Source organism: Harpia harpyja, chromosome 14 (genome assembly GCF_026419915.1).
Source record: "Harpia harpyja isolate bHarHar1 chromosome 14, bHarHar1 primary haplotype, whole genome shotgun sequence".
NCBI classification, from domain to species: Eukaryota; Metazoa; Chordata; class Aves; order Accipitriformes; family Accipitridae; genus Harpia; species Harpia harpyja.
Window position 1 is genome coordinate 24,915,356 of NC_068953.1, and position 23,761 is coordinate 24,939,116.

Consider the following 23,761-nt stretch of genomic DNA (forward strand, 5'->3'; position numbering starts at 1 on the left):
GATTTCTGATTTCCCTCCAGGAGCTGCCTGGCCAAGTCCCAGTACAAAATACGGAGCTTTGTAACTAAGAAGTGTATCATTCAATGTTTCCTAATGCCATTGTGGGTTGAATTGAACCCTGAGAATAAATGCAACCAGGAATCTTAACCTGTGTATTGCTTTAAAAACGTATGTGTGAGCAGCGCTTTCCTCCTGGTTAGCAAGAAGTAGTGGCCAAAGGGCATCAACTATTTTTAACAAAAACAGTTTTCAAAAAAATTAAAAAGTGCAAATGCAAAAGAATGTTGACTGAAATCAAGAATTCCCATTGCAGCATTAAGACATGATTAAAATTGGGGATTTTATATCCTTTATTTAAATCAAATCACCTGAGGTGTAAAACCACGACACAGCTAAGACAACTGGTTTAAAGCCTGGCAAGTCTGGGTTGACAAGGTCAGAGACAGAGAGGGTAAGGAAGGGGAGAAGATGAATTTAAAATTTTCAGCCTGTGTTTCTCAGGATTTTCACACCATGGGCAGCTCAGCTGAAGCCATTGCAACTGTGCTGCTGTGCCAACGGCTGGTGCAGATCCAGCACCACCACGGACCAGGACTGAGCTGGGTGCGAAGCAGGGGAGCTGGTGCATGGGTGTCACTCCATGCATTGCCATGTTGACCTCAAAGATGCAAAACTGCAAGGTGGCTGCTCCTTTGGGATGACTCCTTGCCCCAACAGTAATGCTCTGTCCACATGCAGGTCCTGGTGTCACTGCTGTCCTTGGGTCTCTTGGGGTGGAGAAGCTCAAGGCTTTGTAGGCTCTGTTATCACTGAGCATTAGTGGGGGACTGCATGCAAGCTGCTGGTAGCACAGGGGACCAGCACCAGTCTTGCTACATGGAAGTTTGATTTGGGGCTGTCTTGAAAAGTCACTGCCTTCATCTCTCATACACGCACTCTGTTTTCTGGAACACTGGTTTCTAAAGTGAACCAGTTAAATACCTGAGGTCTGCTGTCCTCACCACCCTCCCTATGTGTGCCATGGAGATTGCTGGAATCTGAGCACAGCGTTTTCCCCATCTAAGTCTTGTGGCGACTTGACTTCTGAGCTCTAGCAATGTGGGTTGAAGTTACCTGCCAAGACCTTTAATGACCCAGCAAGCTGGGGACATCTTTGGACAGCACAGGCTGCAGCAGCATTGCTCGTGTGGTTCCCTGGCTAGCATCAGTCCCTGTTCCTTTCAGAAAAACCTCTATGCCCACAGCTCTCCGGGGTGTCTGCCCAAATTCAGCTGCTGCTGGCTTCGGTTCAGGTCTACTTTTATATTAGGCATAGTAGCCGCTCTGAAAACAGCGTGAAGACTCCAGCCTCTGCTTCTGACTAGGACAGAGTTAAAGATTTACCAGTGGGGTCTTTGTGGCAAACTGGGTTTCAGGCACAAAGGTCCTTCTGCCAGATGACTCACTGCAGGGACAAGCAGATGCATAAAGCACCTGGCTTTCAGGGACCAGAGTCCTTTTACAAGATGAAAGAATTAGCAATTTGTCTCTTCATCTTTTTCAAGTGGAGGAGTTCCCTGGGCACTTTTTACTTAGCATATCCCATACTCTGTGGCTTCTTCAAAGAGACCCCACAGATGCTCCACACTCTTCATTTTCAGTTGCTGTCAGGAGGGATGCCAGTCTCAGTGGCCCTATTTCTTTTGGTATGCAATTTGTTACTGATAATGATTTGCTGAAATACAGCATGCTGCAGTCCCCTGCTGAACTGAAGCTCAGCTCAGTGCTGTTCCTGACCAAGGGAGTAACCTGAAATAGCCACTTTGGAGGGGCTGACCTTCCAGCAGAGCCACAGGAACACTTGGAGCTCCATCAGCTCTGTCCTGAGCTCCTGAGAGGCTGTAGTGGTGTTGCTACACAGGGAGCAGTTCTCTGCTCTCCCCCCCTCCCCCAAGGAGGGCTGACAGGAATGTATATCCTTCTTGAAGATCATGTTGTTATGTTGTAGGTGTTTTTTAAGAGGTCCTGGCAACTAGAAGTGAACCACAACAGAGACAACAAGAAGGTTTTCCATGTTGAAGCTGTTTATTGTGTAAGATAAATACATTTGCAACAAGTTTGAATTATTTCCTCTGAGTGCAATTGCTGGTAGTATGGCATAATGATTAAAAAAGAACCAAAACTAGCAGAGGCACTTGTTGCATGCAGCTGAAAATGCTACCAAGCCCAGTGATGCAGCCCCTGCTAAAACACTTTCCACTGGCCATGAGCACAGCTTTGCCGACATGGCTTGCAGGTGGGAGCTGCAATGACGCACCTTGGGTGGGCAAGTCCCGACTCTGAATGCAAGGAGGATAAAATTTCTGCTTTTGGCGTGATGTTTAGTATTGCTTTTGGTTAAAGAGTGGTGAGGTTGTGTGATTGCAACCAGTGGGGGAAGGCAGGAATTAGAATGCATTTACATTATCTATATAAAAACAATCGCTTTGACTTTTACACAGTTATGTGAAAAGGTTGGACATGAATATGTAGATGTTTATGGAGACCTTTTTTCTCAACAGAAGGATGGACTTGACAGGCTATGCCAGGAAGACAAGTGCCTTTTTATTAGAAAGCAGAGCTACCCATAGGGGTCTTTCCATTAGGATTTTCAGAAAAATCCATAAAATGGTTTGTACAGCTGGACAAACAGAAAAAAGAAGTGGCAAACATTCTTGCAAAGCAAACTTATTAATTTGCTTCCGCAGCATTTGTAACCCTTTGCTCTCACACAGGCTTTGCTCCTGCAAGGACTGTGTTGCTGTCCCTGCCCTGCCAAGGACACAGCACGTGACTGACCCTGGTCTCTGTGTAGTCAGGCAGCCTGCTCAGAGGCTTAAACTTAAGCACGTGCGTAAGCCCTTGGCTGAACAGGGGCTTATCAGTGATGCATGACAAAGCCAAGGAGTTCTGCATGCAGCTAAACATTGGGTGGAGTATTGGCACTGGGAGGTGTGATGACAAGCTCTGTTCTTGCTCTGCATCAGCTGTGAATGCAGCTGGGTGACCTGCAAACTGAAAGCATCTCTAGCCTGGAAATAGATTTACTTTGTTGTTTTGTTTATTCTGTAAGTAGCCCCACTAGTATCAAGGTGGGATACAAGACTTAATGACAAAAAATGGATTCTAAACTTTAGCCCAGGGAACAGAAGCAATCTTCTTTGAGCTAGGGCATCCATTCCTATGTTATGGGTAGACACATTCATGAATAAGAGAGACCAATGTGTTTGCTCAAAGTATGGTGATCATTAACATTCATGTCTGAAAAAGTCCTCAGTTACTGCTGATTAACTGGCTAGCAGAAACGGGGGCTAAATAACAGCCTGATGAGCAAGCTGCAGTGGAGGTCTCCTGCTAGACAATAGCAGGATTAAAGCCAATCCTCAAATCTCCTGCCTCCCAAATGGGATCTCCTACAACAGAGATTAGCAAAAATTGTGCAGTGCAAAAAATCCATGCAAAAATCTCCACGCGCCTCATAGCCTGCTATTTTGGGATCTCTGTAATCACAGTGCTGAGCGCCTTACATCCAGACTGTCCTCAGAAATCAGTGGAATATTTCACAAAGCCAGGTGCCATTTGGCATGACTCAAAATACTGCCATCTTAATAAGAGAGTAAATGAAGGTCTGGACAAGTCCTCTGCCTGGGAAGAACTTCCCTTGCTGTATACTAAGATTCAGACCTTCCCCATTAGTTTTGCAAGAAAGAGTTGTAAATCAGTACCTTATTTCTGTGTCCCTATCTAAGGCTCTCCAAGTGCTTTCTGGTGTTATGGGACAGACAAAACAGTGTAAGACAAATTAATATCGTTGTACCCATCTCACTGATGAGTAGACTGAGGCACATAAAGAAGTAACTTATGTGATCGTCAAACAAATCTGTCAGAGCTGAGAATAGTAACCTACAAAGCCTACGTCCTGATTCCTCACTACAACCTTTGGTTCCACCTTTCTCACCCACTGTGCATTGTCTTATGGCAAGAACCTAGAGGTCAGATAGGATAGTAAGGAAGAGGAGAAATAGTGAAACGCCCTTCTTGCAGATTTGTGCTTCCAAGTCTTGTCCGCTCATGATGCCTGTTGTGCTTGCAGTACCTTCTCCTTATTGCTTCAGCAGCTCCTTACAATCCCATAAGCCAAACATGTAGTCACTAAAAAAGGCAGCTGTGAGCAAACCTTAGAATTTGGGGAGTAGAGGACATGGGAATCCCTCCGTCCCCACTCTTCAAAAGGTAAATAATAAATTTCCAAAGCTCCCATGTTCACTTATGCCTTCTTGCATAACGGCTGTCTTAATGAATCGAGAGAAGGAAACATACAGCTATTTACCTTACAAATTTGTGGGGAAATTCTTCTTTTAAAGGTGCTGAATTTCTCCGAGGTAGAACGCATATTATTGTATGTTACTGTAACTGTTACGCTGCGGAGTCTGTCTGAGTGACAAAGCTAGGAGCAATGTCTCTTTGCTTATTGTCTTTATCATTGTATTCGTGTCTCATCCCACTGAAGTGCACCTGAAACAAAAGATGGATGAAGTTGCATGTGGAATCACTCTTTGAAAATCTCCACAAGTTCTATGTAGTTGAAACCAGCAGTGTCCAAGCTCTGCTCCATGGACTTCTGGGGGCTACCAAGCTCATAGTAAGTGGTCTGACACATCTGGCTAATCCATGGACCCGTAGCAGATGATATGCCTAGTTTGAGTAAGATAGAGTGAGGTGGTGCTACAGGGTCAGCAGTAGTCCATGACCCCCTTGGGAACTGTAGTCTGAGAGCTTCTGTATCCTGTTCGCTGGAAATATGGCTGCAGTGGGGTAGGGAGTGTATGTGCAGAACCAAGTGAGTCGAGAATAGATCTGCTTGTATAACCCTACTTAACCAGGGGTGCTTTAGTGCTTCTACTTAATGATGCTCTGGGATACATAATTATAAAATCTGGGCCTTTTTTGAAACACAAATATAATGACTGAGGAAGATATTTGAAGCAATCTATTTCCAGGAAAGACAAAATGTTCTTGTTGCTTTTCCAGATTCTGATGGTTACCCTGGATTTGCAGGAGATATTGAGGGGAGGACAAACTGTGCTAGACCAAGAGTTACATTAGGAAAACTCCGAAGAGTCTTGTGCTAATTGAGTTACAATGATAACTGTTTTCATTAAAATAAGGGTTGCTGCATAGTATTAAACTGTGCTGCCAGAATGGCTTGCTGATATCCTGATCTGTTGAGCAAGAGTCATTTACACTATGTGCTCTTAGAGATATTGCCGTTGCCCTGCATATCTGAAAATGGCTGTTTGTGTGTTAGCCTTCCAGGTGGGAAAAGGCCTCCTGGATCGCAGCATTTTATGGCTCTGTCTAGTGAAGTCCTTTCAGTCATCTAGATGCTGCTCCTCCCATGTAGACGTAGGGATGGCACTGTAAGGGTCCATGATAACTTTTGCACAGCGAATAATCATCACAATCAAGAAGAGGCAGAGGAAGACAAAACATGCTAATGTCAGTCCCTTGTCCACGTCAACGTACACAGGCTCTGGGGTTGGTCCTTCCATTGCTTATGCCGCTCTTCATCTGGGTTTATATTTATTCCTAACATCATCAACCACCTGCAAAACAAACACGGTGTCAGACACAAGTGATTGCTGCTCCTGAGTATGGGGAAACTCAGGGGTAGAACTGGAAACAGAAAATCTCTGTGATATATTCTTGTAGGAAAATAAACTTGCTGGAAATGTCATAGCTCAGGTAACTGAGAGCTGTGAACAGAATAAACCTCATCTCCACCTTCATTTAGCCCATGAATGATTCTTGCTAAAATATTAGACAATAAAAAGAGATGTTAACAAAGAAAAGAGAAGCTGTGGTGAATGAACACTATCCACTTGAAATATCATCTCTTAAAAGAGGTACAGACACTGTTCTCGTCTCAGCATTTCCCAATCATAAAAATATTTCCCCTCCTCTGCTACTGTGAAAGAGCAGACAAATGGCAGAGCAGACTGTTTTTATCCCAATTTTCCTCTCTGTCCAAATATTCCCTGTCTCTCACTGGCACAAAGCAAAGTGAAAATTATGCGTACTTATTTTCCATAACATTTAATCTCTGGTACTCATAGGTTCTCCAGGCAATTGAAGATTTTTAGGAGCAATATCATTTTTAAGTGGATGTTTTATCACCCAAAGAGGTACGTGTGGTGACACGATTAGTACAAGGATTATCATTTTCGATGCAGGTGTCTACATAGCTGAAGGTCTCTTCTGACTTCATCATCTGAATCCATAACCAGAATGGCTTCAGCAGAGATTGACTCCCTTCTGCCTCTGCAAGTTTGCCTCTGGATAGTTCATTAGCTGCTAATGCAAATTGCTTTGTATAATGATGCTGAAGGAGAGGAACTGACCTGACTCATGGAATTGAGTCACTGCCCAGGGATGGGGGAAACTTTGCCTGACATCCAACTTTGGCCAAGGTGGGGGGTAGAAGTGTTGAGGGTTACTACTGTAAAAGAGCAGGAATATGGAATGCCTCTTTAAAGCAAACAACAACAACAAAGAAGTTGTTCACATCAAATGCGATAATCAATCTAAGAACCGATCCCTGCTTCATTTGGAGAACAGAGATGGGAAAGGGAAGATATTGAACCACAGGGAGAATTGAGTGAAACTTGGGTATCAAATGGTCCAGTTGCTCTCTATAACTACATTAATGCAGTGAGGAAATCCCAAGTACAGGTTTTATCTACATAGTCAAGTTTGCCTCGTTACGTTTCCAGTGAGCTGATGCTGCTGGCAGGGCTATTGCAGTAGCAGTTGACATCTGGCTGGAGCACTGTGTTCTTGCATCATTGTGCTGTGCCAGCCATGAGTGGGTGTCCCAGTGACTCCTGAACTCTTGTGCCCTGTGAATTTTTCTCAGAGTGAACTGAGGACCTTTTATTTTAAAAATTCACAGTTCCTTCTCTGTCTCATAATTTACTCCTTTCAAGTTGTTTTCCCATCTCACCGCCTCCTAGATCCTACAAGGCAAGTATAAATCAGCTGGGCCCTCTAGTCTATTTTAAGCACAAGGATGGCAGATTTTTTTAATTTCCTGAAAGCACAGAAATTACTGTGACAGCCGGTCCTTCAGCAGGGAGATGAAAGAGAAGCTGATGGCACAAAGTGAATGAAACCAAGCAGACATTGCATGTATTTAACAGTCACATCCTTAGGATGGACCAGCTAGTTTGGGCTCATGAAGAAATCATTGAGGAGTGGGGTCAGGCATGTAATGCTCACCTGGCCTGATCAGAGGTCTATTATTCCCAGAAGACTCTATTAACACTCGACTTCACCAGCCAAGAGATCTTACGTTACAGTTTATGGCTTCATTTGGTGAAAAAGAGTCAAGACTTTGTCAGCAAGGCTGAGTATTAAGTGTGGATACATTTTTGTGGAGCAAAAGAAAAAAGAATGTTATCAAAACTACTAATGTAGCCCAGTCCTTGAAGGTCCAACAAGGATGGATTTGATTTTTCCCTCCTGACATTCTGGCTATTGTACCGTGTGTTGTTATTTCACACTGTTACCTCCTGCAGAATATCAGAACTACCTGGTAATTTCCATCAGTACTGATCTTTGATGAAAACCTGCATTTTCAATCAAATGTACTTTCTTCTAAAAGATGAATCATTTACTCGGAAAATCATCTGAGGTTTCAAGTAGACATCCATCCCTTGGAGATTTTTCTTTTCAAAATGGCATCACACCATCTCATGGGAGTTGTGGTTCAAGTGCTGCATCCTTCTGCTTGCCTCTGCCCCCGGGACTGTGGCTGGATGATGTTTCCTATGAAACATCTGAGCTGTCATGCAGCCCCCTCTCCTATGGGAAGGGAAAAGCATGTTATGGAGAGGATACACCAGGCAGAAAGCTTTACCCAGAGAGCAGAGTAAAAGCATATGGCATCTGAGCTGTAGTTCGCACAGGAAATTACAGTGATAGCTTGAATCTAATGCTTTCAGGTTTAGGTTGATCTGTTTTGCCAAAAAGTCAGCATTTCAGTGGGAATATAAATATTTTTTCCAAAAAGCTCTATTCTTGAGGTTGTATACATTACGTGTCTTCCATCCTTCTGCTCTCCCCGTAAAGTTGATAACATTTCTGTGCTGTGACTACTATTCTACATTAAGTCATTACTGATGGAGAATGTATTTCTTGGGGCTGGCCAGAAGGGCCTGGCTTTCCAAGTTGCTCTCCTCACTCACAGCTTGACTGTGCACCAGCATTGTCAGAGGGGGAAACTTCCTCTGCAGGTCCAGCTTGTCAGAGCCGCACCAACATAATGTTCATGCTCATCCGAGTCACATGGTGGATTAGGTGTCAGAAGGCATTTGCTGGTGTTCTATGCTGTTAGTTATTGCAATTGCATTTCAGCGGGCTTGGCAGTGTAGAGACAGTTATTAGTGCTGAATGGTGCTAAGTGCTGGAACGGGCTCGAGTCTGAGGCAGTTGTCTCTAGATTAATTTATTATTGCTGGAACATACTACTGTTCTAGATCACGCATCTGAGGACCAGCAAGAGGTGGTCCTCAGGTGTGAAAGGAGTTATTTGCATGTGTTCACCAGGGCTGGTTCCTCCTGAGAAAGTCCAGCTCCCTGGTTTTACCATGGGCATGCTGTTTGATTATTATTTCCTAAAAACCCTTTAGCACCACTGCAGGTAGGGATCTGCCTGTGGATACAGCAGCATATAGGGAGGGAACAAGCTTGTTCCCATGTGAATATCCAACATGCCTTGTGTGTCCCAGCACAGACAGCTGAGGCTCCTGCATGGCAATGATGTGCTTACATACATGAGGGAGGGAGGGCACAGCAGCTACGTGCTGTTCCCCGCTCTCTGCCAGGTACTTGTGGTCTTCCATCTCTATAATAGCTGAACAACTTGTTCTGCTTATTTCCCATTTGCTTGGCCAGTGCCTTAACCTCCCCTTTCATTTCCTTGGTGCCCAGCAGTATAGCCAGGCTTGGAGGTGGAAGCGTCTTACACGTTGAAGCAGAGTTGGTCCGTGCTGGAGGAGGCTCTGCCTGCACATCCTACCATCTATCTCAGCCATGGGGGGGAACGTGCTGTGTACGTTAGCAGAATGGTTTTGCAGATCCCCGTGTGGCTTGTGAAATCAGTCAGTGCTATTGAAACTAACTCTCGCTCTGGCTACAGACTGGTTGGCTGGATGATTTGCTCTTATTTACCAGCACAGGTGATGTTGACAGCATATGTGTGTGTGTGTGTGTGAAGATTAGCAGAAACTATTATAAAATTTCATACTTGAATGATCAAGTTTTCTCTGAATAGCTGAATTGTAGAAAATGACTTTTTTTTCCAGCTTGTCAGCACCGAGCTGTAGAATTATATTATTTTAATTTCTTCAGATTTGTTGAAAATATAATTTGGTTTAAACAAAGCCAACAGATGAAGAAGGGCAATTCCTGGTTCAAACTATTAGGCAGTTTAGCAGTCCTGAGCGTATGCTCTCCTGTAAATCCCCAGGTGTTTCAATACAATCTCTCCCCCTCTAACTCCTTTGAGAATAGATGGGTGCTGCAGGCAGACTCATCATTCCACGGATGGAGCTGTGCTGGCTTGTGGTGGGCAGTGTAATTCAGTACCAAAAGTGGGGGCCAGGGCCAGGACTAGGCAGCAGCTGTGTCTCTTTAGAGGGGTTGGCATCATCTCATTTTGATGCCCTGGTCTCCCCAGCTTGTTGTTGTCTGACCATTCTTGCAGTCAGGAGACCCTGCAGCCTGGCAGTCATGTGCAAGAATGGTCAGGGACCATGGCCTGGGGGTAAAGAGCTTTGGTACCTCAATGAAGAATCCATCCTGAGCATTTTGTCTTTGCTCTGCTGTTTGTTTTGTGTTTCCCAGTGCTCTTTTCATGAGGGATTGCCACAGAAGAGAGGATATATTCATTTTTTATGACCTTATGTACACAAGCAGAAAGAGATATGTTGGCATCCTCTTTAGTACACCAGCTCTGTTAGAGACTCTATGTAACATTTGTGCTCATCGGTGTGGCTGAATTTTGCAATCATTCTTACCTATGCATGATACTTTAAAAGACATGTTTTTTTCCCAGACCTGACAATCTTAGCACTGTCACTTTAAATAAAAGGTAATAAGGTACCCACATATATTGCAGAGAGCTGGTCTAAACCATACCAGTTCCTATGTTGGTTAATCATCTTTCTGCTCATCTCAACCCATAGGATATATTTCAATACATTTTCTTTTTTTTCTTCTGTACTCCTTTCCCAAAACAACAGATGTGCAGGGAGGGGAAGGGAGGGAAGGGAAACTATGTGATTTCATATATGCAAGCAGATCCCTACCTTCCAGACCTGGGTAGGAAGCCTGTCACATCCCAGCATGGCAGCATTGTGGAGTTAAAATCCTTACTGTAGTCATATTTTAAAAGTTTTGTTAGTCAGTGTGGCTTTAACGGCGTTCAGGCTCCACTCAGGTTCATGTCCACCCAGACCTGGAAGCAGTTCTCCTCACCGGTGTGTTCTGGAAAAAAAAATAATAATTCACAATTGCTCATCACACAGGATGTGGGCGTTACGGATTCGTTAAGCGGTTGGGAATCGCTCCAGTGACAGCCTGAGGCAATCAGATACAGTCATACACAAGATGGATTTATATGTCAGACACTCCCTGGAAGAACATTTATGACACAAAGAGCGACATTCAAGGCCAAAGTCGTCATATCTTTATTTCCTCTTAAACAAGCAAAAATCTCATTTTTAATTCATAGTGAAAGATCAACCAGGTCTGAATTGATACTGCTCAGGAGTCTGCATCTTTAGTTAGTTTTTGGATTTTTTTAAGCTTTTTTTACAAAAATGGCCAGAATCGAAGTGAAACATTTCAGTTGCTTAAACAAAACTATTTGATTGATCTGAACTGATATACCAGGAATTAAAAACTATTAGTGATTTGGATTTTTTTTCAGTCTGATATGGGGTGATACTCTTTTTTATATGCACACAAAATAATTTCAACCAGACAAACTCTTAAAACTTGCTGGATGACAAACCCATTTTCCCACTCAACTTTGTTAACTCTCTGAAATTTCTTATGGCCCAAAGTCCAGAACTCCTGCTCAGCAGCACCAGTTATCAACTTACAGAAAGATTGCTCAAAACCTTACTTTTCCTCATTGCTATATGGGCATCAGGACTTTGCCATGAACCGTACCTACCATGCTAAGGTCTCTGTGAGCATGGACCAAAACGACAGCAACCGTTCCAGGGAACTTACAGTCTAAGGGTGAAGAAAAGAGAATATTTGGCTTGGAGAGCAGATGGTGAGACAGGTAATGGCTGGGGACCCAAGGCTGATGACTCAACACCTTGAGTGCCAGCAGGACAGCGAGGTTTTACTTACTTTGCAGACAGCCTCTGCAGGGCTCCTCTCCCATCTTTGAAGGGGACTTGGGTGCTGACCGAGTGACAGATGCTGGAACAAGGGCCAAAGGGAAGCACGGACTGGCCTTTTCATAATGGGGATAGATGGTGGGAAGAGCTGGGGAGAGGCTGTTGTGGCCCTTGGAAGGGGAGGTGGCTCACGGGTGTCTGGGCGAAGCTCTGGGGGAAGAGCAGGAGCTGACCTCTGCAGTGAGCTGACCTCTGCAGAGCTATTTGGAGCAGTGGTAGGGAGAGATGTTTGTCAAAGCCGTAGGAGAGGAGGTTGTAGTAATTAAAGCTGTGAGGTGGTAAGAGCCTGCCTGGTTGTTTTCAGGATGCCTGCAGAGATGGTTACTCCGAGAAGTTGGTATGGAAAGGAATTTTAAGGTGTGGGATGTGAAGGCTGGAGAGAAGAACAAGCCAAAGATGACCCCAAATCCCAGGTGAGGGGACTCAACAGGACAGGGTGTTGCTCAGGCAAGGGAGTAGAGGTGAATGGCAGGGAAGGAAGGTGAAGCGCTGCTTCAGGTGTGTATTGTGTGTGTGTGTGTGAAATGAACTCACCTTCAATTTGGAGTTCAAATCTATAAAAGAGTAGTTGGGACACTTAATCATACTCTAATATTCTTAACAATCTAGTTTCGATTAAAATCTCACTGCCTCTGAGCACAGAGTCAAATGCTGTAGATAGATATAGACAGATGAGCTTCTTTCTATATCCAGAGAGCAATAATATGACCGTTACTTTCATTTAAAAATTAATTGTCCTTTTATACTTACAGTTCTTTCAGCAGAAAATCAATACTTTATTTCAGTAACTCTGGCTTCCTATGAGCATGATTTCTTCTACGTACCTGTAGCAAACAGGCAGGTTTAATCTTTGTTTTTAACCCACTGTTTGGCTTTTTGGTTTGTTTTTGGCTTTTTTTGCTTGCTTTACATATTGACTTCAAATCTTTATGCTCAGCTTAGTTTATGCAAACTCATTTATTCAATCTAACCCACTCAGTTATGGTCAAGAGACAAATAGTTTTCCCTCAACACACTTGCTTTTACCCAGTCATAAATTACTGGATGTCAGTATTCCCTCAGAAGACTAAAGACATCATTTATGGGTGCCCAAAAAGTTGAAACCAAATAAACGCATAAATCAATCTGCAGAAAGTGTTAAAAATTGCTGTTGCACAAATATTTCCTTCTTACATAGCCCCATGGCAAGAATAACATTAATCTTCATTGAGAAAAAGGTGGAACATACACTTAAAATAACTGTGGGCTGCTTATAATTTGAGAGCATCCTAAATCAAATAATCATTTCTCACTCACTTGAGGAGCATGTGGTATTACTTGTTAAGAAAAGATAAAAAAATAGATGGTTGTGCTTGGGAGCAAGTTGCTGTTTAGAGCTATTGAGCAAACTGATGGACAATTGGGTTCTGGAGAGAAAAACACCTCCAGTCTCCCAAAGTTCAACTTGTGCGGATAATCCTTGACTAAACTTTGCTGAAGTGAGAGCCTGAGAACATCTAGGAACCTTTTTCAGAGACTGGAAATAGTAGTTCAGAGGTAAAAAAGTGGGGTAGAATCAGCAATGGACCTTATGAGTTGCTGGCTACTGGGCACAACAGTGGGAAGTGCTAGGGCTTAAGCAACGCACTAGTTAACAAGGGCAGGTAAGCCAGGCCTGAGGCTGTAAGGTTGTCTTTGTAGCGGCTGCTTTACAATCCATAAGGGAGCAAGAGAAGAAAGGACATCCGCTGTTCCCTCAGACCCCATCGAGGGGTTTTTGCTACACCTCCCTAGTACTGTCCTCGGCTGGCCAGGCTCTGAGCAATGTGCGAGCCGATAGCCCAGCTCAGCCCTGGCAAAAAGAGATCCGTGTCTCCTGTGCATGCCGCGGGGACGTTTCTTTAGTTCCCTATTTGCGTTTCTGCTGTGGGTGTGAGAGCTGCAGTGATTTGTAACATGGTTCAACCCGTCCTCCTTGCAGTACTCGCTTCTATCTGGGGGTGCTGTTGGGAACATTGATTCATCAGGGACTGAAATCCTTTAGTAGATGGTGCCAGGAAAGCGCAAAGCAATACCTACAATATGTAAAGTTTAGATGGCCTTGAAAAGGAACGTCTGTCTTGCAGCAAGACCATCCTTCATTCAATACGTATTTTGATAAGGGGTCCGAAGCTGCTTTTCTTATCAGTCAGTGCTGTGATGCACAGTGTGTGCATCCCCTTTCATCACGGTGACTAGCAAACATAAAGGAGTTTTAGAAAAACAAATGGATTTGGCTTTTAAGCCAAAGCTTGTAAGGTCTGAATAGATATCATATGAACTCATTTTAATGGAGTATCTGCTGTTTAAACTCTCTGCTGTTTAAATCCTATGGAAGGAGAAGAACATGCCTGTTGGTCCTGTCAGCTATTTTATAAATTAAAGTGTGGCTGTTAGCCAGGAGAACTACAAGCAAAGCTATGTGGAAATTTTTCACTGCAGCAAAGCTGACGGGGAGGAAAAAAGAAAAACATAATTTTTCCACTCCTGCTCTGAAGATTATTTTATTTATTTTTTTTTTACAAAAACAAAAGGTGCACTTCAAGGAAGAACAGCAGCTCCTTTTTACATGAATATCTACTTTGTGGTGGTGATGTCCAATATTCTCTAACTTGCAGGATACTTCTCAGAGACACATCTTTTGCCCTTCCATATTGAAAGGCTACATGCACCTGGGTCAGATTGAGGCTGTATCAATGTTTTGATGTTTGAGGAAAAGTATTGTGGATGAATGCTTACCAAAATAGAGGGATTACACCCAAAGAACTGCCACAAACATTGGCATGAAGAAATCACATAGCCCTGCTTCATTTCTGAATCACTTACTTAAAATGAAAAGCTAAATTCTCACTAATGAAGGAAACTCCTAGTCAAGAAGGTATTGATTTAATAAGTCAGAGGCAAAACAGAAAAAAAAAAAAAGTTACAGGTAGCTTTGCTGTAGTAAAAGATGTAGGTTTGTGTATGCAAGTGCTCATCAATCCATATTGATAACTAATTCATAAACTTTTTAAATACAGACTTTTCTGATACTTCAGAAATTTGTAGGTAGAGGGATTTCATCAAATAAACATAAGCAAAAATAAAACTCAAAGTCCAGAGTGTGTTTTGGTTCCAAATAAAATGACACAAGTTTTGCACAGGGCTCCCATCAAAGACACTGCTCGTGTTTGTTCCTTTTCAGAAACGGTTTAGTCTGCGGGGAACAGGAAGGGTGAAGCTTGTTGCTTGTGCTCACGCACGTAATTTACTGTGCTATTTCTCTGTTTCTTTGTGGTCCTGTGATCAGAGGCGTGATGCCAGCTGAACTACATTGTATCTTAAACTGAAAAAATTTTGCAAAGGAGTATTGAAGACTGAATGAGTAAGCCGTGGGATGTAGAGGTGCTCCTGTGTAGGAACACGGATTTGACTGCAAAGCAGGAGATGACGTTATATGCTGTTCAGCATCTGTTCCCAGGTCACTGGGCAAAAATGGACCTACAGAAAGAACAGCCCCAAAGCCCAGAAGTGTTTTTGATCCTTACCCAACAATGCTTAGAAAATGTTGGCAAAACCAACCGTACTTAAACAGATTTATCTCTCTTCACTGGTATGAGGAATTGGAGAAAAAAAATAATTGAAGATCTGAAATGAAAAGTTAGGGGCCCCAGGTGATCTGAAATGAGTTTGGGTTAGGGTTGTTTCAGGGAGCAGTGCTTTGTGCTACGTGAGATATCCAGAGAAGCTCGCTGCTCCTCACCCTCTCCAGCTGGAAAGCCAGAATTGTTGCAGCATGTTAGATAATTTTGGTTATAATTTGCCAACAGGAGAAGTAGAAATATCATTACTAGTTTTTCCCTGTTTTCTTTTCTCAAGAGAACAGTTTTTCTCTTACTGCTATAAGAACAGGGAGAAGGAAAATTGGCCCGTTTTCAGAGATGCTGAGTGCCTGGAGCACCATCTGGAATCAGTGCGACCAGCCAAACAATTCAACATCACAGAAAATCTTCCCGTTTTCAGACACACACACCCCCTTTCCGTACAGTTCTGCACGTGAATACTGCACAAAAGCTTCTTTCTGATCAGGATCCAGTTGGCATCCAGATAAACTATATTTTCAACTGTCTCCCCGTGGGGATGGATTGCATTTTCCTTCAGAGAGAGGCCAGATGATTTTTATTACAAATGAACCAAAACCTTGAGGCAGGACATGCATTACATTTCCATGACAGCTCTGGCAGGAGTGAAGGATCCTGATAAAAATTTAAGGGTAATTGAGCTCTAGCCTCCAGCTCTGTGTAGGTAGATAACAAATATAGCAGCCTCCAAATTCTGTGTGTCACTGAGCAAGGATGGGTGAAAGGATAAATGTCCCATTGCTCAGAAGAGCAAGGATCAGTCAGGTTCCTGAGTATAAGTTCCAGCTGTTCACGGTCTCTGTCTCTTGCCCTTCACGGGACATGTGCACTATATCTGTGCTAGTAAATCAAATGTGTCCAAGACTATTTTTTGGCATTGAGGCTGGCTGGCAAAGAGCAGCCCATGCAAATACTGTTAAACTTGCCCGACCTCTGTGACAGGTCATTCTGCTATAACGTGGTTATATAGAGGGATGACAAAATAAACTCGTAAACTTCGAGTATCTTTTAGCTGCAGAATATATTTATGAGAAGTGCCAGATGGATGGGTGTAAAATACAGTTTGTGTTTAATCAAAGACAGAGAACAGTCAAAAATGATCTCTGAGAATGGTAAAGCAATTGGCCCATTTCTGAATGGGCTTTAGTGGCATGAGGTGGACAGAATACTGATTTAGTGACCACCAGCACAGCCTGACATTGAAGATTGTCCAAGGGGTGAAAAGCCACCCAATGGCTCTTACCCTGGTCGCCATTCCCGTTTCTCAGGTATGCTCCCTGGATCACCTCCAAGTCTGCAGTCCTCAGGCACCCAAGTCCTGGGGGGCTGCTGCAAGTTAGGCTGTAATGCAGCATCCCTGGAGCAGCTCTGATCTGTGCTAGTGATGGCTTTGGCCATAGCTTGCTTTGTGCTTGGGGTTTTGGGGGTGATTAATGCCTTTTCATTCCCTCCTTCCCTCTCATCCCAATCTGTATTGATGGTATTACCAAATACAGCCCGTGGCCTGAGTTTTACTTATGTTTCTATGTGGGGTTTTTTTCTGATCATGCTCTAAGTACACGTCCAGCCATTTCATCACCTCAAGAAAGGTCCTTTCCTCAGCTGGAAGCTCATTGACTATTCTATAAAACTCATAGTCAGAGCCACTCTCTAATTAAGACTGTCCTGAAAGGAGCTTTGATTCCAGCCGTGTATTACAGCCTGACGTTGTTTTCTTTGTCAGTGCAGCAGATTATTGGAAGTGTAGTCCTTGATTAAAAAAATTGTGTGCAATTACATTCCATCTCCACATCTTCAGCTAGATCAGTAGCTTGTCAGTGGGTCATTGGGAATCAGACTGCCAGAACCTTTGTGCATGTTCAATTTATAAAAGACTGTGTTTCTGGCACAGCACCTGACAGTCCTATACAGCCAATACCTTATTAATGCGCCATTAGCCACAAGGAACATTTTTAAGTGAACCTAATGTACAGGGAGCGAAGAGGGCTTGCCTGAACTGACTCAGCAGTTTGGAAGGTCTGTTCTCCCTGGCAGGGATCACGCTAACTTCTGAATGTGCTCGAATGTCCCAAGCCTAAATGCTGGTTTTCCCCTTCTAGCCACCTTTATTATTTTGGTTTCTGGTGGACTAGGATCACTGTAATTTGAAAGCAGGTCCGTGTGCTGAGGAATAGATACCTTCTATTAGGGAGCTCTCTTAAGAACAACTAAAATGGTCGTAGGGATGATTAGTGGCTTTACATGCGCCTGAAGAAGATGGGACTCTTCAGTTTGGGAAAAAAGGTGGCTGGCTGAGGAATAATACTTTTGAGCTATACAAAAAGATCAGTTGGGTGGGAAAATGGTTTCCTCCTAATTAAAAAAATTCACCAGTTTCCAAAATAGGGAAACTTGGGGGCAATTCAATGGAACTAGTAGGAAATCAGCTTGAAACAGAAAAAAGTACTTCTTTATTCAGCAGGTAGTAACTTTCCAAAACTTGCCACCACAGGAGACTGGAGACAGTACCAGCAGGCTCAAAGGGGTTGGATGAGTTATGGACAACAGGTCCATAAATAGACACTGAAAGCACTAAGCAGAGGTCTTCCCTATAACTTCCCCAATACAACAGTTGTGGATGTTGGAGGATGGAGTGCCAAATGCGGCCAGGTTTACATGATATCCCTAATGAGCATCTCCCCTTGACACTACCAGAGACAGAGTACTGGGCTGGATGGACTACTGGTCTGACCCAGCAACAGGTTTTCACATTCTTATTTCTTCGATTGCTAAAATGCTTTCAGGCTGACTCCTGGAAACTCCCTATTAAAAAAGAGAAAATATTAAAGATCTGATCCAATTTCAGCTTCAATCTCTATATCTTTAAGTAATATAGCTCTAATATTTTTAAAACCAGGCACTGGTCTTTGCTTCTAGTTTCACTCTGTCTCTTTATATTTACATATTCAGTACAATAATGAGATTCCTCAAAAGCTTTTCATGCATGAAAGGAAACTAAGCTCAAACAGCTCAGTCCTATGAATAATAAGGTGAGACGTGTCCCAGTGGGTCTCTGCCCGCCCCCTGACTGGTATTTGTTTATTTATTGTCACAGGCTCAATTTGTGTCTGTGCTCTTGGAGGTTTAGTTAATTGCAAATGCAGGCAATGGGAGCTAGCTGTCTTGCAAAACACTTGACTTTGGGCCAGAAACCAGTACACATCTAACAGATAGAAATTACATCCCCAAATCCGTGTGTTCTGAAAAAGATAGAATTAGTGTTGAACACCATCTCTCCAGACATGTAACTCGGTACAAAGCATCCACCCAATGATCTTTAAAACTATCAGGGAGCAAGATATGACGATACCATCAGGATTAACTAAATTTTCCTGCCTTGTTTAGAGTACTTCTATGTTAAGATTTATGTTAGGATAGGAGCTAACTGCACTGCAGTCATGCCTCATTACAGAACTAGCCTTTTCCAAGGCAAATTTTTACGTATGTCCAAATGCAGATCTGAAACTGGGGTTTTTTGGACTAAGCGTTCTTTCCTTCTCCTTGGATTGTTTTCCCTGCAAGGTCTCCTAGATGGTCCTAAGTGCTGTGCGTTATGGTAAGGAATGACTCTAGATCTCCCACAGGTTCAATGTGTCACAGCTGAGTCTGGGAGCATCTGGAAGGACAGGACATACAGCTCAAAAACAGCACTTGCTTTTCTGTTGCTCAGCTGCAGTTCTGCCTGGTGCTATTCCATCAGTGCTGGGTTCAGAAGCTACCCCTGCTCTTGTGCCAGCAACAGTCAGGTTTCTCAAAACAGGGTTTTGATTGAGGAGGGGGAGAGTGAAGCGGCAGAAAGAGACTTTGTAACTCCATTGTGGGTCAGAATAGGTCTTCTCTTGGAAGGTGAACAAGGCCAACTGGTTTCCATCAGTTTTGCAGTGTTTCTGACATTAGCTGATTCACAAAATTAGCAAAGCCTGTGATCTTCTCCCCTGTCATTGCAGATTAACACAAAGAATTATCTGGTTGCAGTGGCTGGGGGAAAATTGTTTCCTCTCTGCTAAAAAACCCCTGTCATTTTCTTTTGGTTTTTTTTGTTCTGTATTGACACAAAAATGAGACCTCTGTGTGTGTACAAGCCTGGGATGTAAAGGTGTGTGAGATGCTCAGGTTTTGTGCGGTGGGACCTAATGCAGGCCACAGGGATTCTCTATGGCAGGACCCGGCAAGGAGCCGTGTTTTGCTTCCAGCTGGCTATTTAGAGCAGGATTGTTTGAGTCACCTGTAATGGGAAAGCACAGACCTCAATTTTAGCAGTTTAGGAGTTAACGTTTCTAAAGGCAGGCAAATAAAATCATATGACTTCTATTTTTCTGAATAAGATGAAAGTAATTATTAATTAAGAGTAATGTATTAAGCAAAGACACAAGGAATCTCCTTTAATAACACAAACCTCCAACGTTGCCCCACAGCAAGTCAGGTCCGTGCCTGACAGGGCTGTGCTTTTCTGTTTAAGGCTGATCTGCAAATTGAACTTTGCAAACTGAGACTTAGTCAAGCATCTCTCTACATTTACATGACTGCCCCAACTGCACCCGCAGCTTCGAGGCGGGGGGGGGCAGCGATGGAAAGTAGCCTGAGACTGCCATAAAATTTAGTTCTTATAAATACACCAAGCCTCAAAGTAGGAAAGACATGTATTGGCTGGTCGCTAAAGAAGATAGAGTGAAGGAAGGCGGTTGGAGAGCCAGCTCACAAGCAGCCTGATGCATGTAACGTTACCAAGGTCAGCAACCCTGCAGTGATATCCTGAGTAAATAATGGGGCCCGTATGGTAGAGCTGCCTAGGGCATCTTTCCTGGGTTGAATGAACATTGCAACTGCAAACCATTCAAAAGCAAAGAGATATATAGCACTAAGCTAGAAAATAGCACTTTATGGGTGTGTTAAAATATGGTCTGCACGTTGCTAGGTACCTTCTTTGAATGACTTTTCCCTAGCAGAAATTAATGTTTGGCTTGCACTCACCTGACTGTGAGCACCCTTGAACTAAATTAGTTTTGTAAACGTTGGACTGGCAGTGGGCGGGTTGATTTCTAGAGAAATTCTTTTAATAATAAAATGCCTCACAAAAACTGCCTTGGCTTCAACCAGGCAGACTGCGGGCAGCTAGAAACTTCTGATGGCTTCACTTTAACCCAGTATTTTTGGGTTAACCAAAGCACAAATGCCTGACAAATGTCATCATCTTTCTGGCAAATGCTCCCCATGAGCAGGAAAATAAAGGCCAGTATTATTCACAGGGACATCTGGTCAGTCAGGACTGAGCAGGGAGACCCAATGTGATATTTGGACTGAGTAAACTTTGTGCTTCTGAGACACCTGTATGAAATCAGTGGGCCAGAGAGGCTGACAGCCTACACTTGGCATTTCCCATACCATACAGCGATATGACTAGCACAAACTTCAGCCCTCCTCCCCCTCAACTTTTTTTTTGCAAGTGCCACACACTGAGTCACCACTGACTATGCAGTGAGAAAGATAGTGGGGTTTGTGCATTGCTGGGTGGGTCCATATGTCTGAAGGCACCGTCTCGACATCTTCTGAGGCCTCCATCAAACCAGGTCTGAGGGCTAAGCAGTCTCAGGAAACCCTGCTGAACTTTCTCTCTGAGGAAAGCCTTACTGCCAGAAAGGATGCTCTAACTGGAACATCACGTTCCCAAGCAGAATTCCCCTTGGTATCACCTGCCCTTCTCTGCCAACTAATAAACCCCTCATTTTCTCAAAGGGAAGACCAAGCAGAGTTTTGACTTTGAAAAATAAGTGCCAGCAATTATCTGACATTCAATATGGCCAGTTCTACTGATACGCAATTTTTAGTAGGAAGTGTTTACATATTACAGTAGCAGCATAAAAACCTAAGCTTGACCATGAAGAATGGTGTTCAAATTATTCTTTTGGTATCTACTGAAGGTATAGTTTAAAGTAAAAAGTCTTCACAGAAGTCTTAAGTCCTGATAGGCTGTTTTGTCCCAACTTAAAACTTCTCTAAGCTTATGAAGTAGTTTCCTGAATGCTACGCTGGGGTTTGTTTTTTTTCCCTTGGTGACCTACTGCAGTGGATACCGATTAAAGCATTTGCCGGGTTTCTTATAAATATAACCTTGAAACTGTATTAGCAATCTAAAGGTGAAATGTAGCTAGCCTATGCATATCTGTCCATCAAATGACAATGTAAGTACAGTGGTTAGGAATGAATGCAGTTCTGCTTTTAAGAAATTGGGGACATCCTTACTACGCACCACTCTGGTACATGTATCTGCTGGTTTATGCTGCAGGGACTCCCCTCCATTCCTTTCTGTTCAAGGTCTTCTGACAAAGCTAATTATGGTAGCAAGCAACTTGTATCGATGTCATTTAGGGAATACGAGCATTTGTGTTTTCAGGAGTTCTTGCGCGTTGCCCTGAATTTCAGATGTGGTTTGTCGGTTGTTGAAACTATGTATGAAGATACTTCAGTCACTGAAGTGAGATGCATTTCAAAGCATAGTAACTTGTTCCTCCTGAAAATTTTGCTTCTTCCAGTGAAAGTGTGATGGTTTGCTATTTATATATGTTTAGGAAAATTCCTTCACTATACATTCACCCTTTTTACTCTACCCTCAATCTGTTGGATAATGAATAGTCTCAGAGCTCTGCTCTGTTATAGAAAGTGACTCTAAAAACCATATTCCCCCACCCCTTTTTTTTTTAAGCTTGAGAAGCAAGATTGCTTTTCTAACCCTGAAAACTTAGCCTGGGAACTGGATCTAGGTTCTTTGCTACCTCATGAATCACCATCCTGGGAATGATTCTGCACTGGGACTTGGAACAGCTTGATAATTCAGGAGCCATCCCAGCTCCCCCACACACCCTGGCCTTACATATGGCATTGCTGCATTGCTACTGGATATAAAAAGCCTACAGGATCTGTTTCAGTCAGGAAGCAGCTGGGACTTTGAATGCAGATGAGAAGCAGGCTTAATTCACTGGAGTAAAAAGAGGTCAATAGAAAACGAACATTATTTTCCTGTCCATAATTGCATTTTAAGTACATAATAAGTAGATGATGGTAACCATGTGCTAAAGGGTCCAACTGTTCTTAATTGATTAAAATAGCTTCTGAAGACTGTTTCTGTTAAGGATTTAACACAACATAGTGTTATACCATTGCACCAGGATGGGTTTGCAGTTAACTACGGCTCTCTTCTCTGGGTCAGGCAGCTTTGAATTAACATGGTTTTCCACAATTCAGATACTGTCACTTGGTACTGACAGTCAACTGCCTCTGTCCCACTGACCTCAATAGTGGGGCAACAGCCATATATCCGTGGCCTTTAGCACCAAAACCCCCACTGTTTCCCATGTGAGCTGAAGGAGTCTTTTCCAGTGGTTATATAAAGTTCAGCTGCTAGAAAGAGATAGAGGTTAGTGGTCGGACATGCTGAGTTGAGGGTTGTGCTGGTTTAGGCTGGGTTAGAGTTAATTTTCTTCATAGTAGCTGGTATGGGACTCTGTTTTGGCTTTGTGCTGGAAACAGTGTTGATAACACAGGGCTGTTTTCGTTACTGCTGAGCAGTGCTCACACAGAGCCAAGGCCTTTTCTGCTCCTCACCCCACCCCACCAGCGAGGAGGCTGGGGGGGCACAAGAAGTTGGGAGGGGACACAGCCGGGACAGCTGACCCCAACTGACCATATGACGTCATGCTCCGTATACAAAGCTGGGGGAAGAAGAAGGAAGGGGGGACGTTCGGAGCGATGGCGTTTGTCTTCCCAAGTAACCGTTACACATGGTGGAGCCCTGCTTTCCTGGAGATGGCTGAACACCTGCCTGCCGATGGGAAGTGGTGAATGAATTCCTTCTTTTGCTTTGCTTGTGTGCGTGGCTTTTGCTTTACCTATTGAACTGTCTTTATCGCAGCCCATGAGTTTTCCCACTTTTACCCTTCTGATTCTCTCCCCAATCCCACTGTGAGGGAGGTGAGTGAGCGGCTGCGTCGTGCTTGGTTGCTGGCTGGGGTTAAACCATGGCAAGGGTATTGTGCCCAGCTGTTCTTTCCTTTCTTTCCTTCCCCTCTACACCAATGCCAAATCTCTGATATAAAAATCTGTGTTGTTTCACCTCTGTCAAAAGTGTTAAGAAACTTCCCCCTTAACAACCCAGAGGAGGTCTGGGCATGCCCACAAGGGCAGTTATGCTGGCAAACTGCAAGGGCTCCTCCAGGAAGGGGAGGGTGATGGATAGTTTTGGATAGACAGGTGGAAATAATCATTTATCCCAGATCAATAGGGTGAGAGGGGCCATGTCTGGCTCTAACCTGGTAATTAGTGCACTGAGTTATAGAAGCATGGAGATAGGGTTTGAGTTTGTCCTTGGTGGGATCTTCAGACCTGGGACTCCACCTGTTCTGGGCTTATATTTCATTTCTCAGAGATAGGAAAAAAAAAAGTTAATATCTCCCCTGTAAGATGAGACAGTAAAATCAAGACACTCTTTTCTCTGCCTGGGCATGGAGGATTCTAGGAAAAGTAGTTTTCTGTAGGGTCCTAAAATGAAAATATTATTTAGCCTACCCTTGTCTAGAATGAAGGCTTTTGTTCTCC

General features: G+C 43.4%; 1 protein-coding gene across 4 annotated transcripts in view; it reads right to left on the bottom strand.

The window, feature by feature from the left end:
- Positions 1-3,361: 3,361 nt before the first annotated feature.
- Positions 3,362-23,761, bottom strand: part of CTXND1 (cortexin domain containing 1) — a 36,751-nt gene continuing 16,351 nt past the window's right edge. For 2 of the 4 annotated variants that reach the window (XM_052808934.1, XM_052808937.1), the window contains exons 2-4: positions 10,389-10,566; positions 7,610-7,881; positions 3,362-5,624 (exon numbers count right to left, since the gene is read on the bottom strand). In XM_052808934.1, the coding sequence (XP_052664894.1) occupies positions 5,391-5,570 (180 nt within the window). In that variant the 5' untranslated portion in view covers positions 5,571-5,624; positions 7,610-7,881; positions 10,389-10,566 and the 3' untranslated portion in view covers positions 3,362-5,390. Of the gene's footprint in view, positions 5,625-7,609; positions 7,882-10,388; positions 10,567-11,260; positions 11,323-23,761 lie in introns of all 4 variants that reach the window. The other 2 variants (XM_052808936.1, XM_052808935.1) reach the window with 2 other exon arrangements.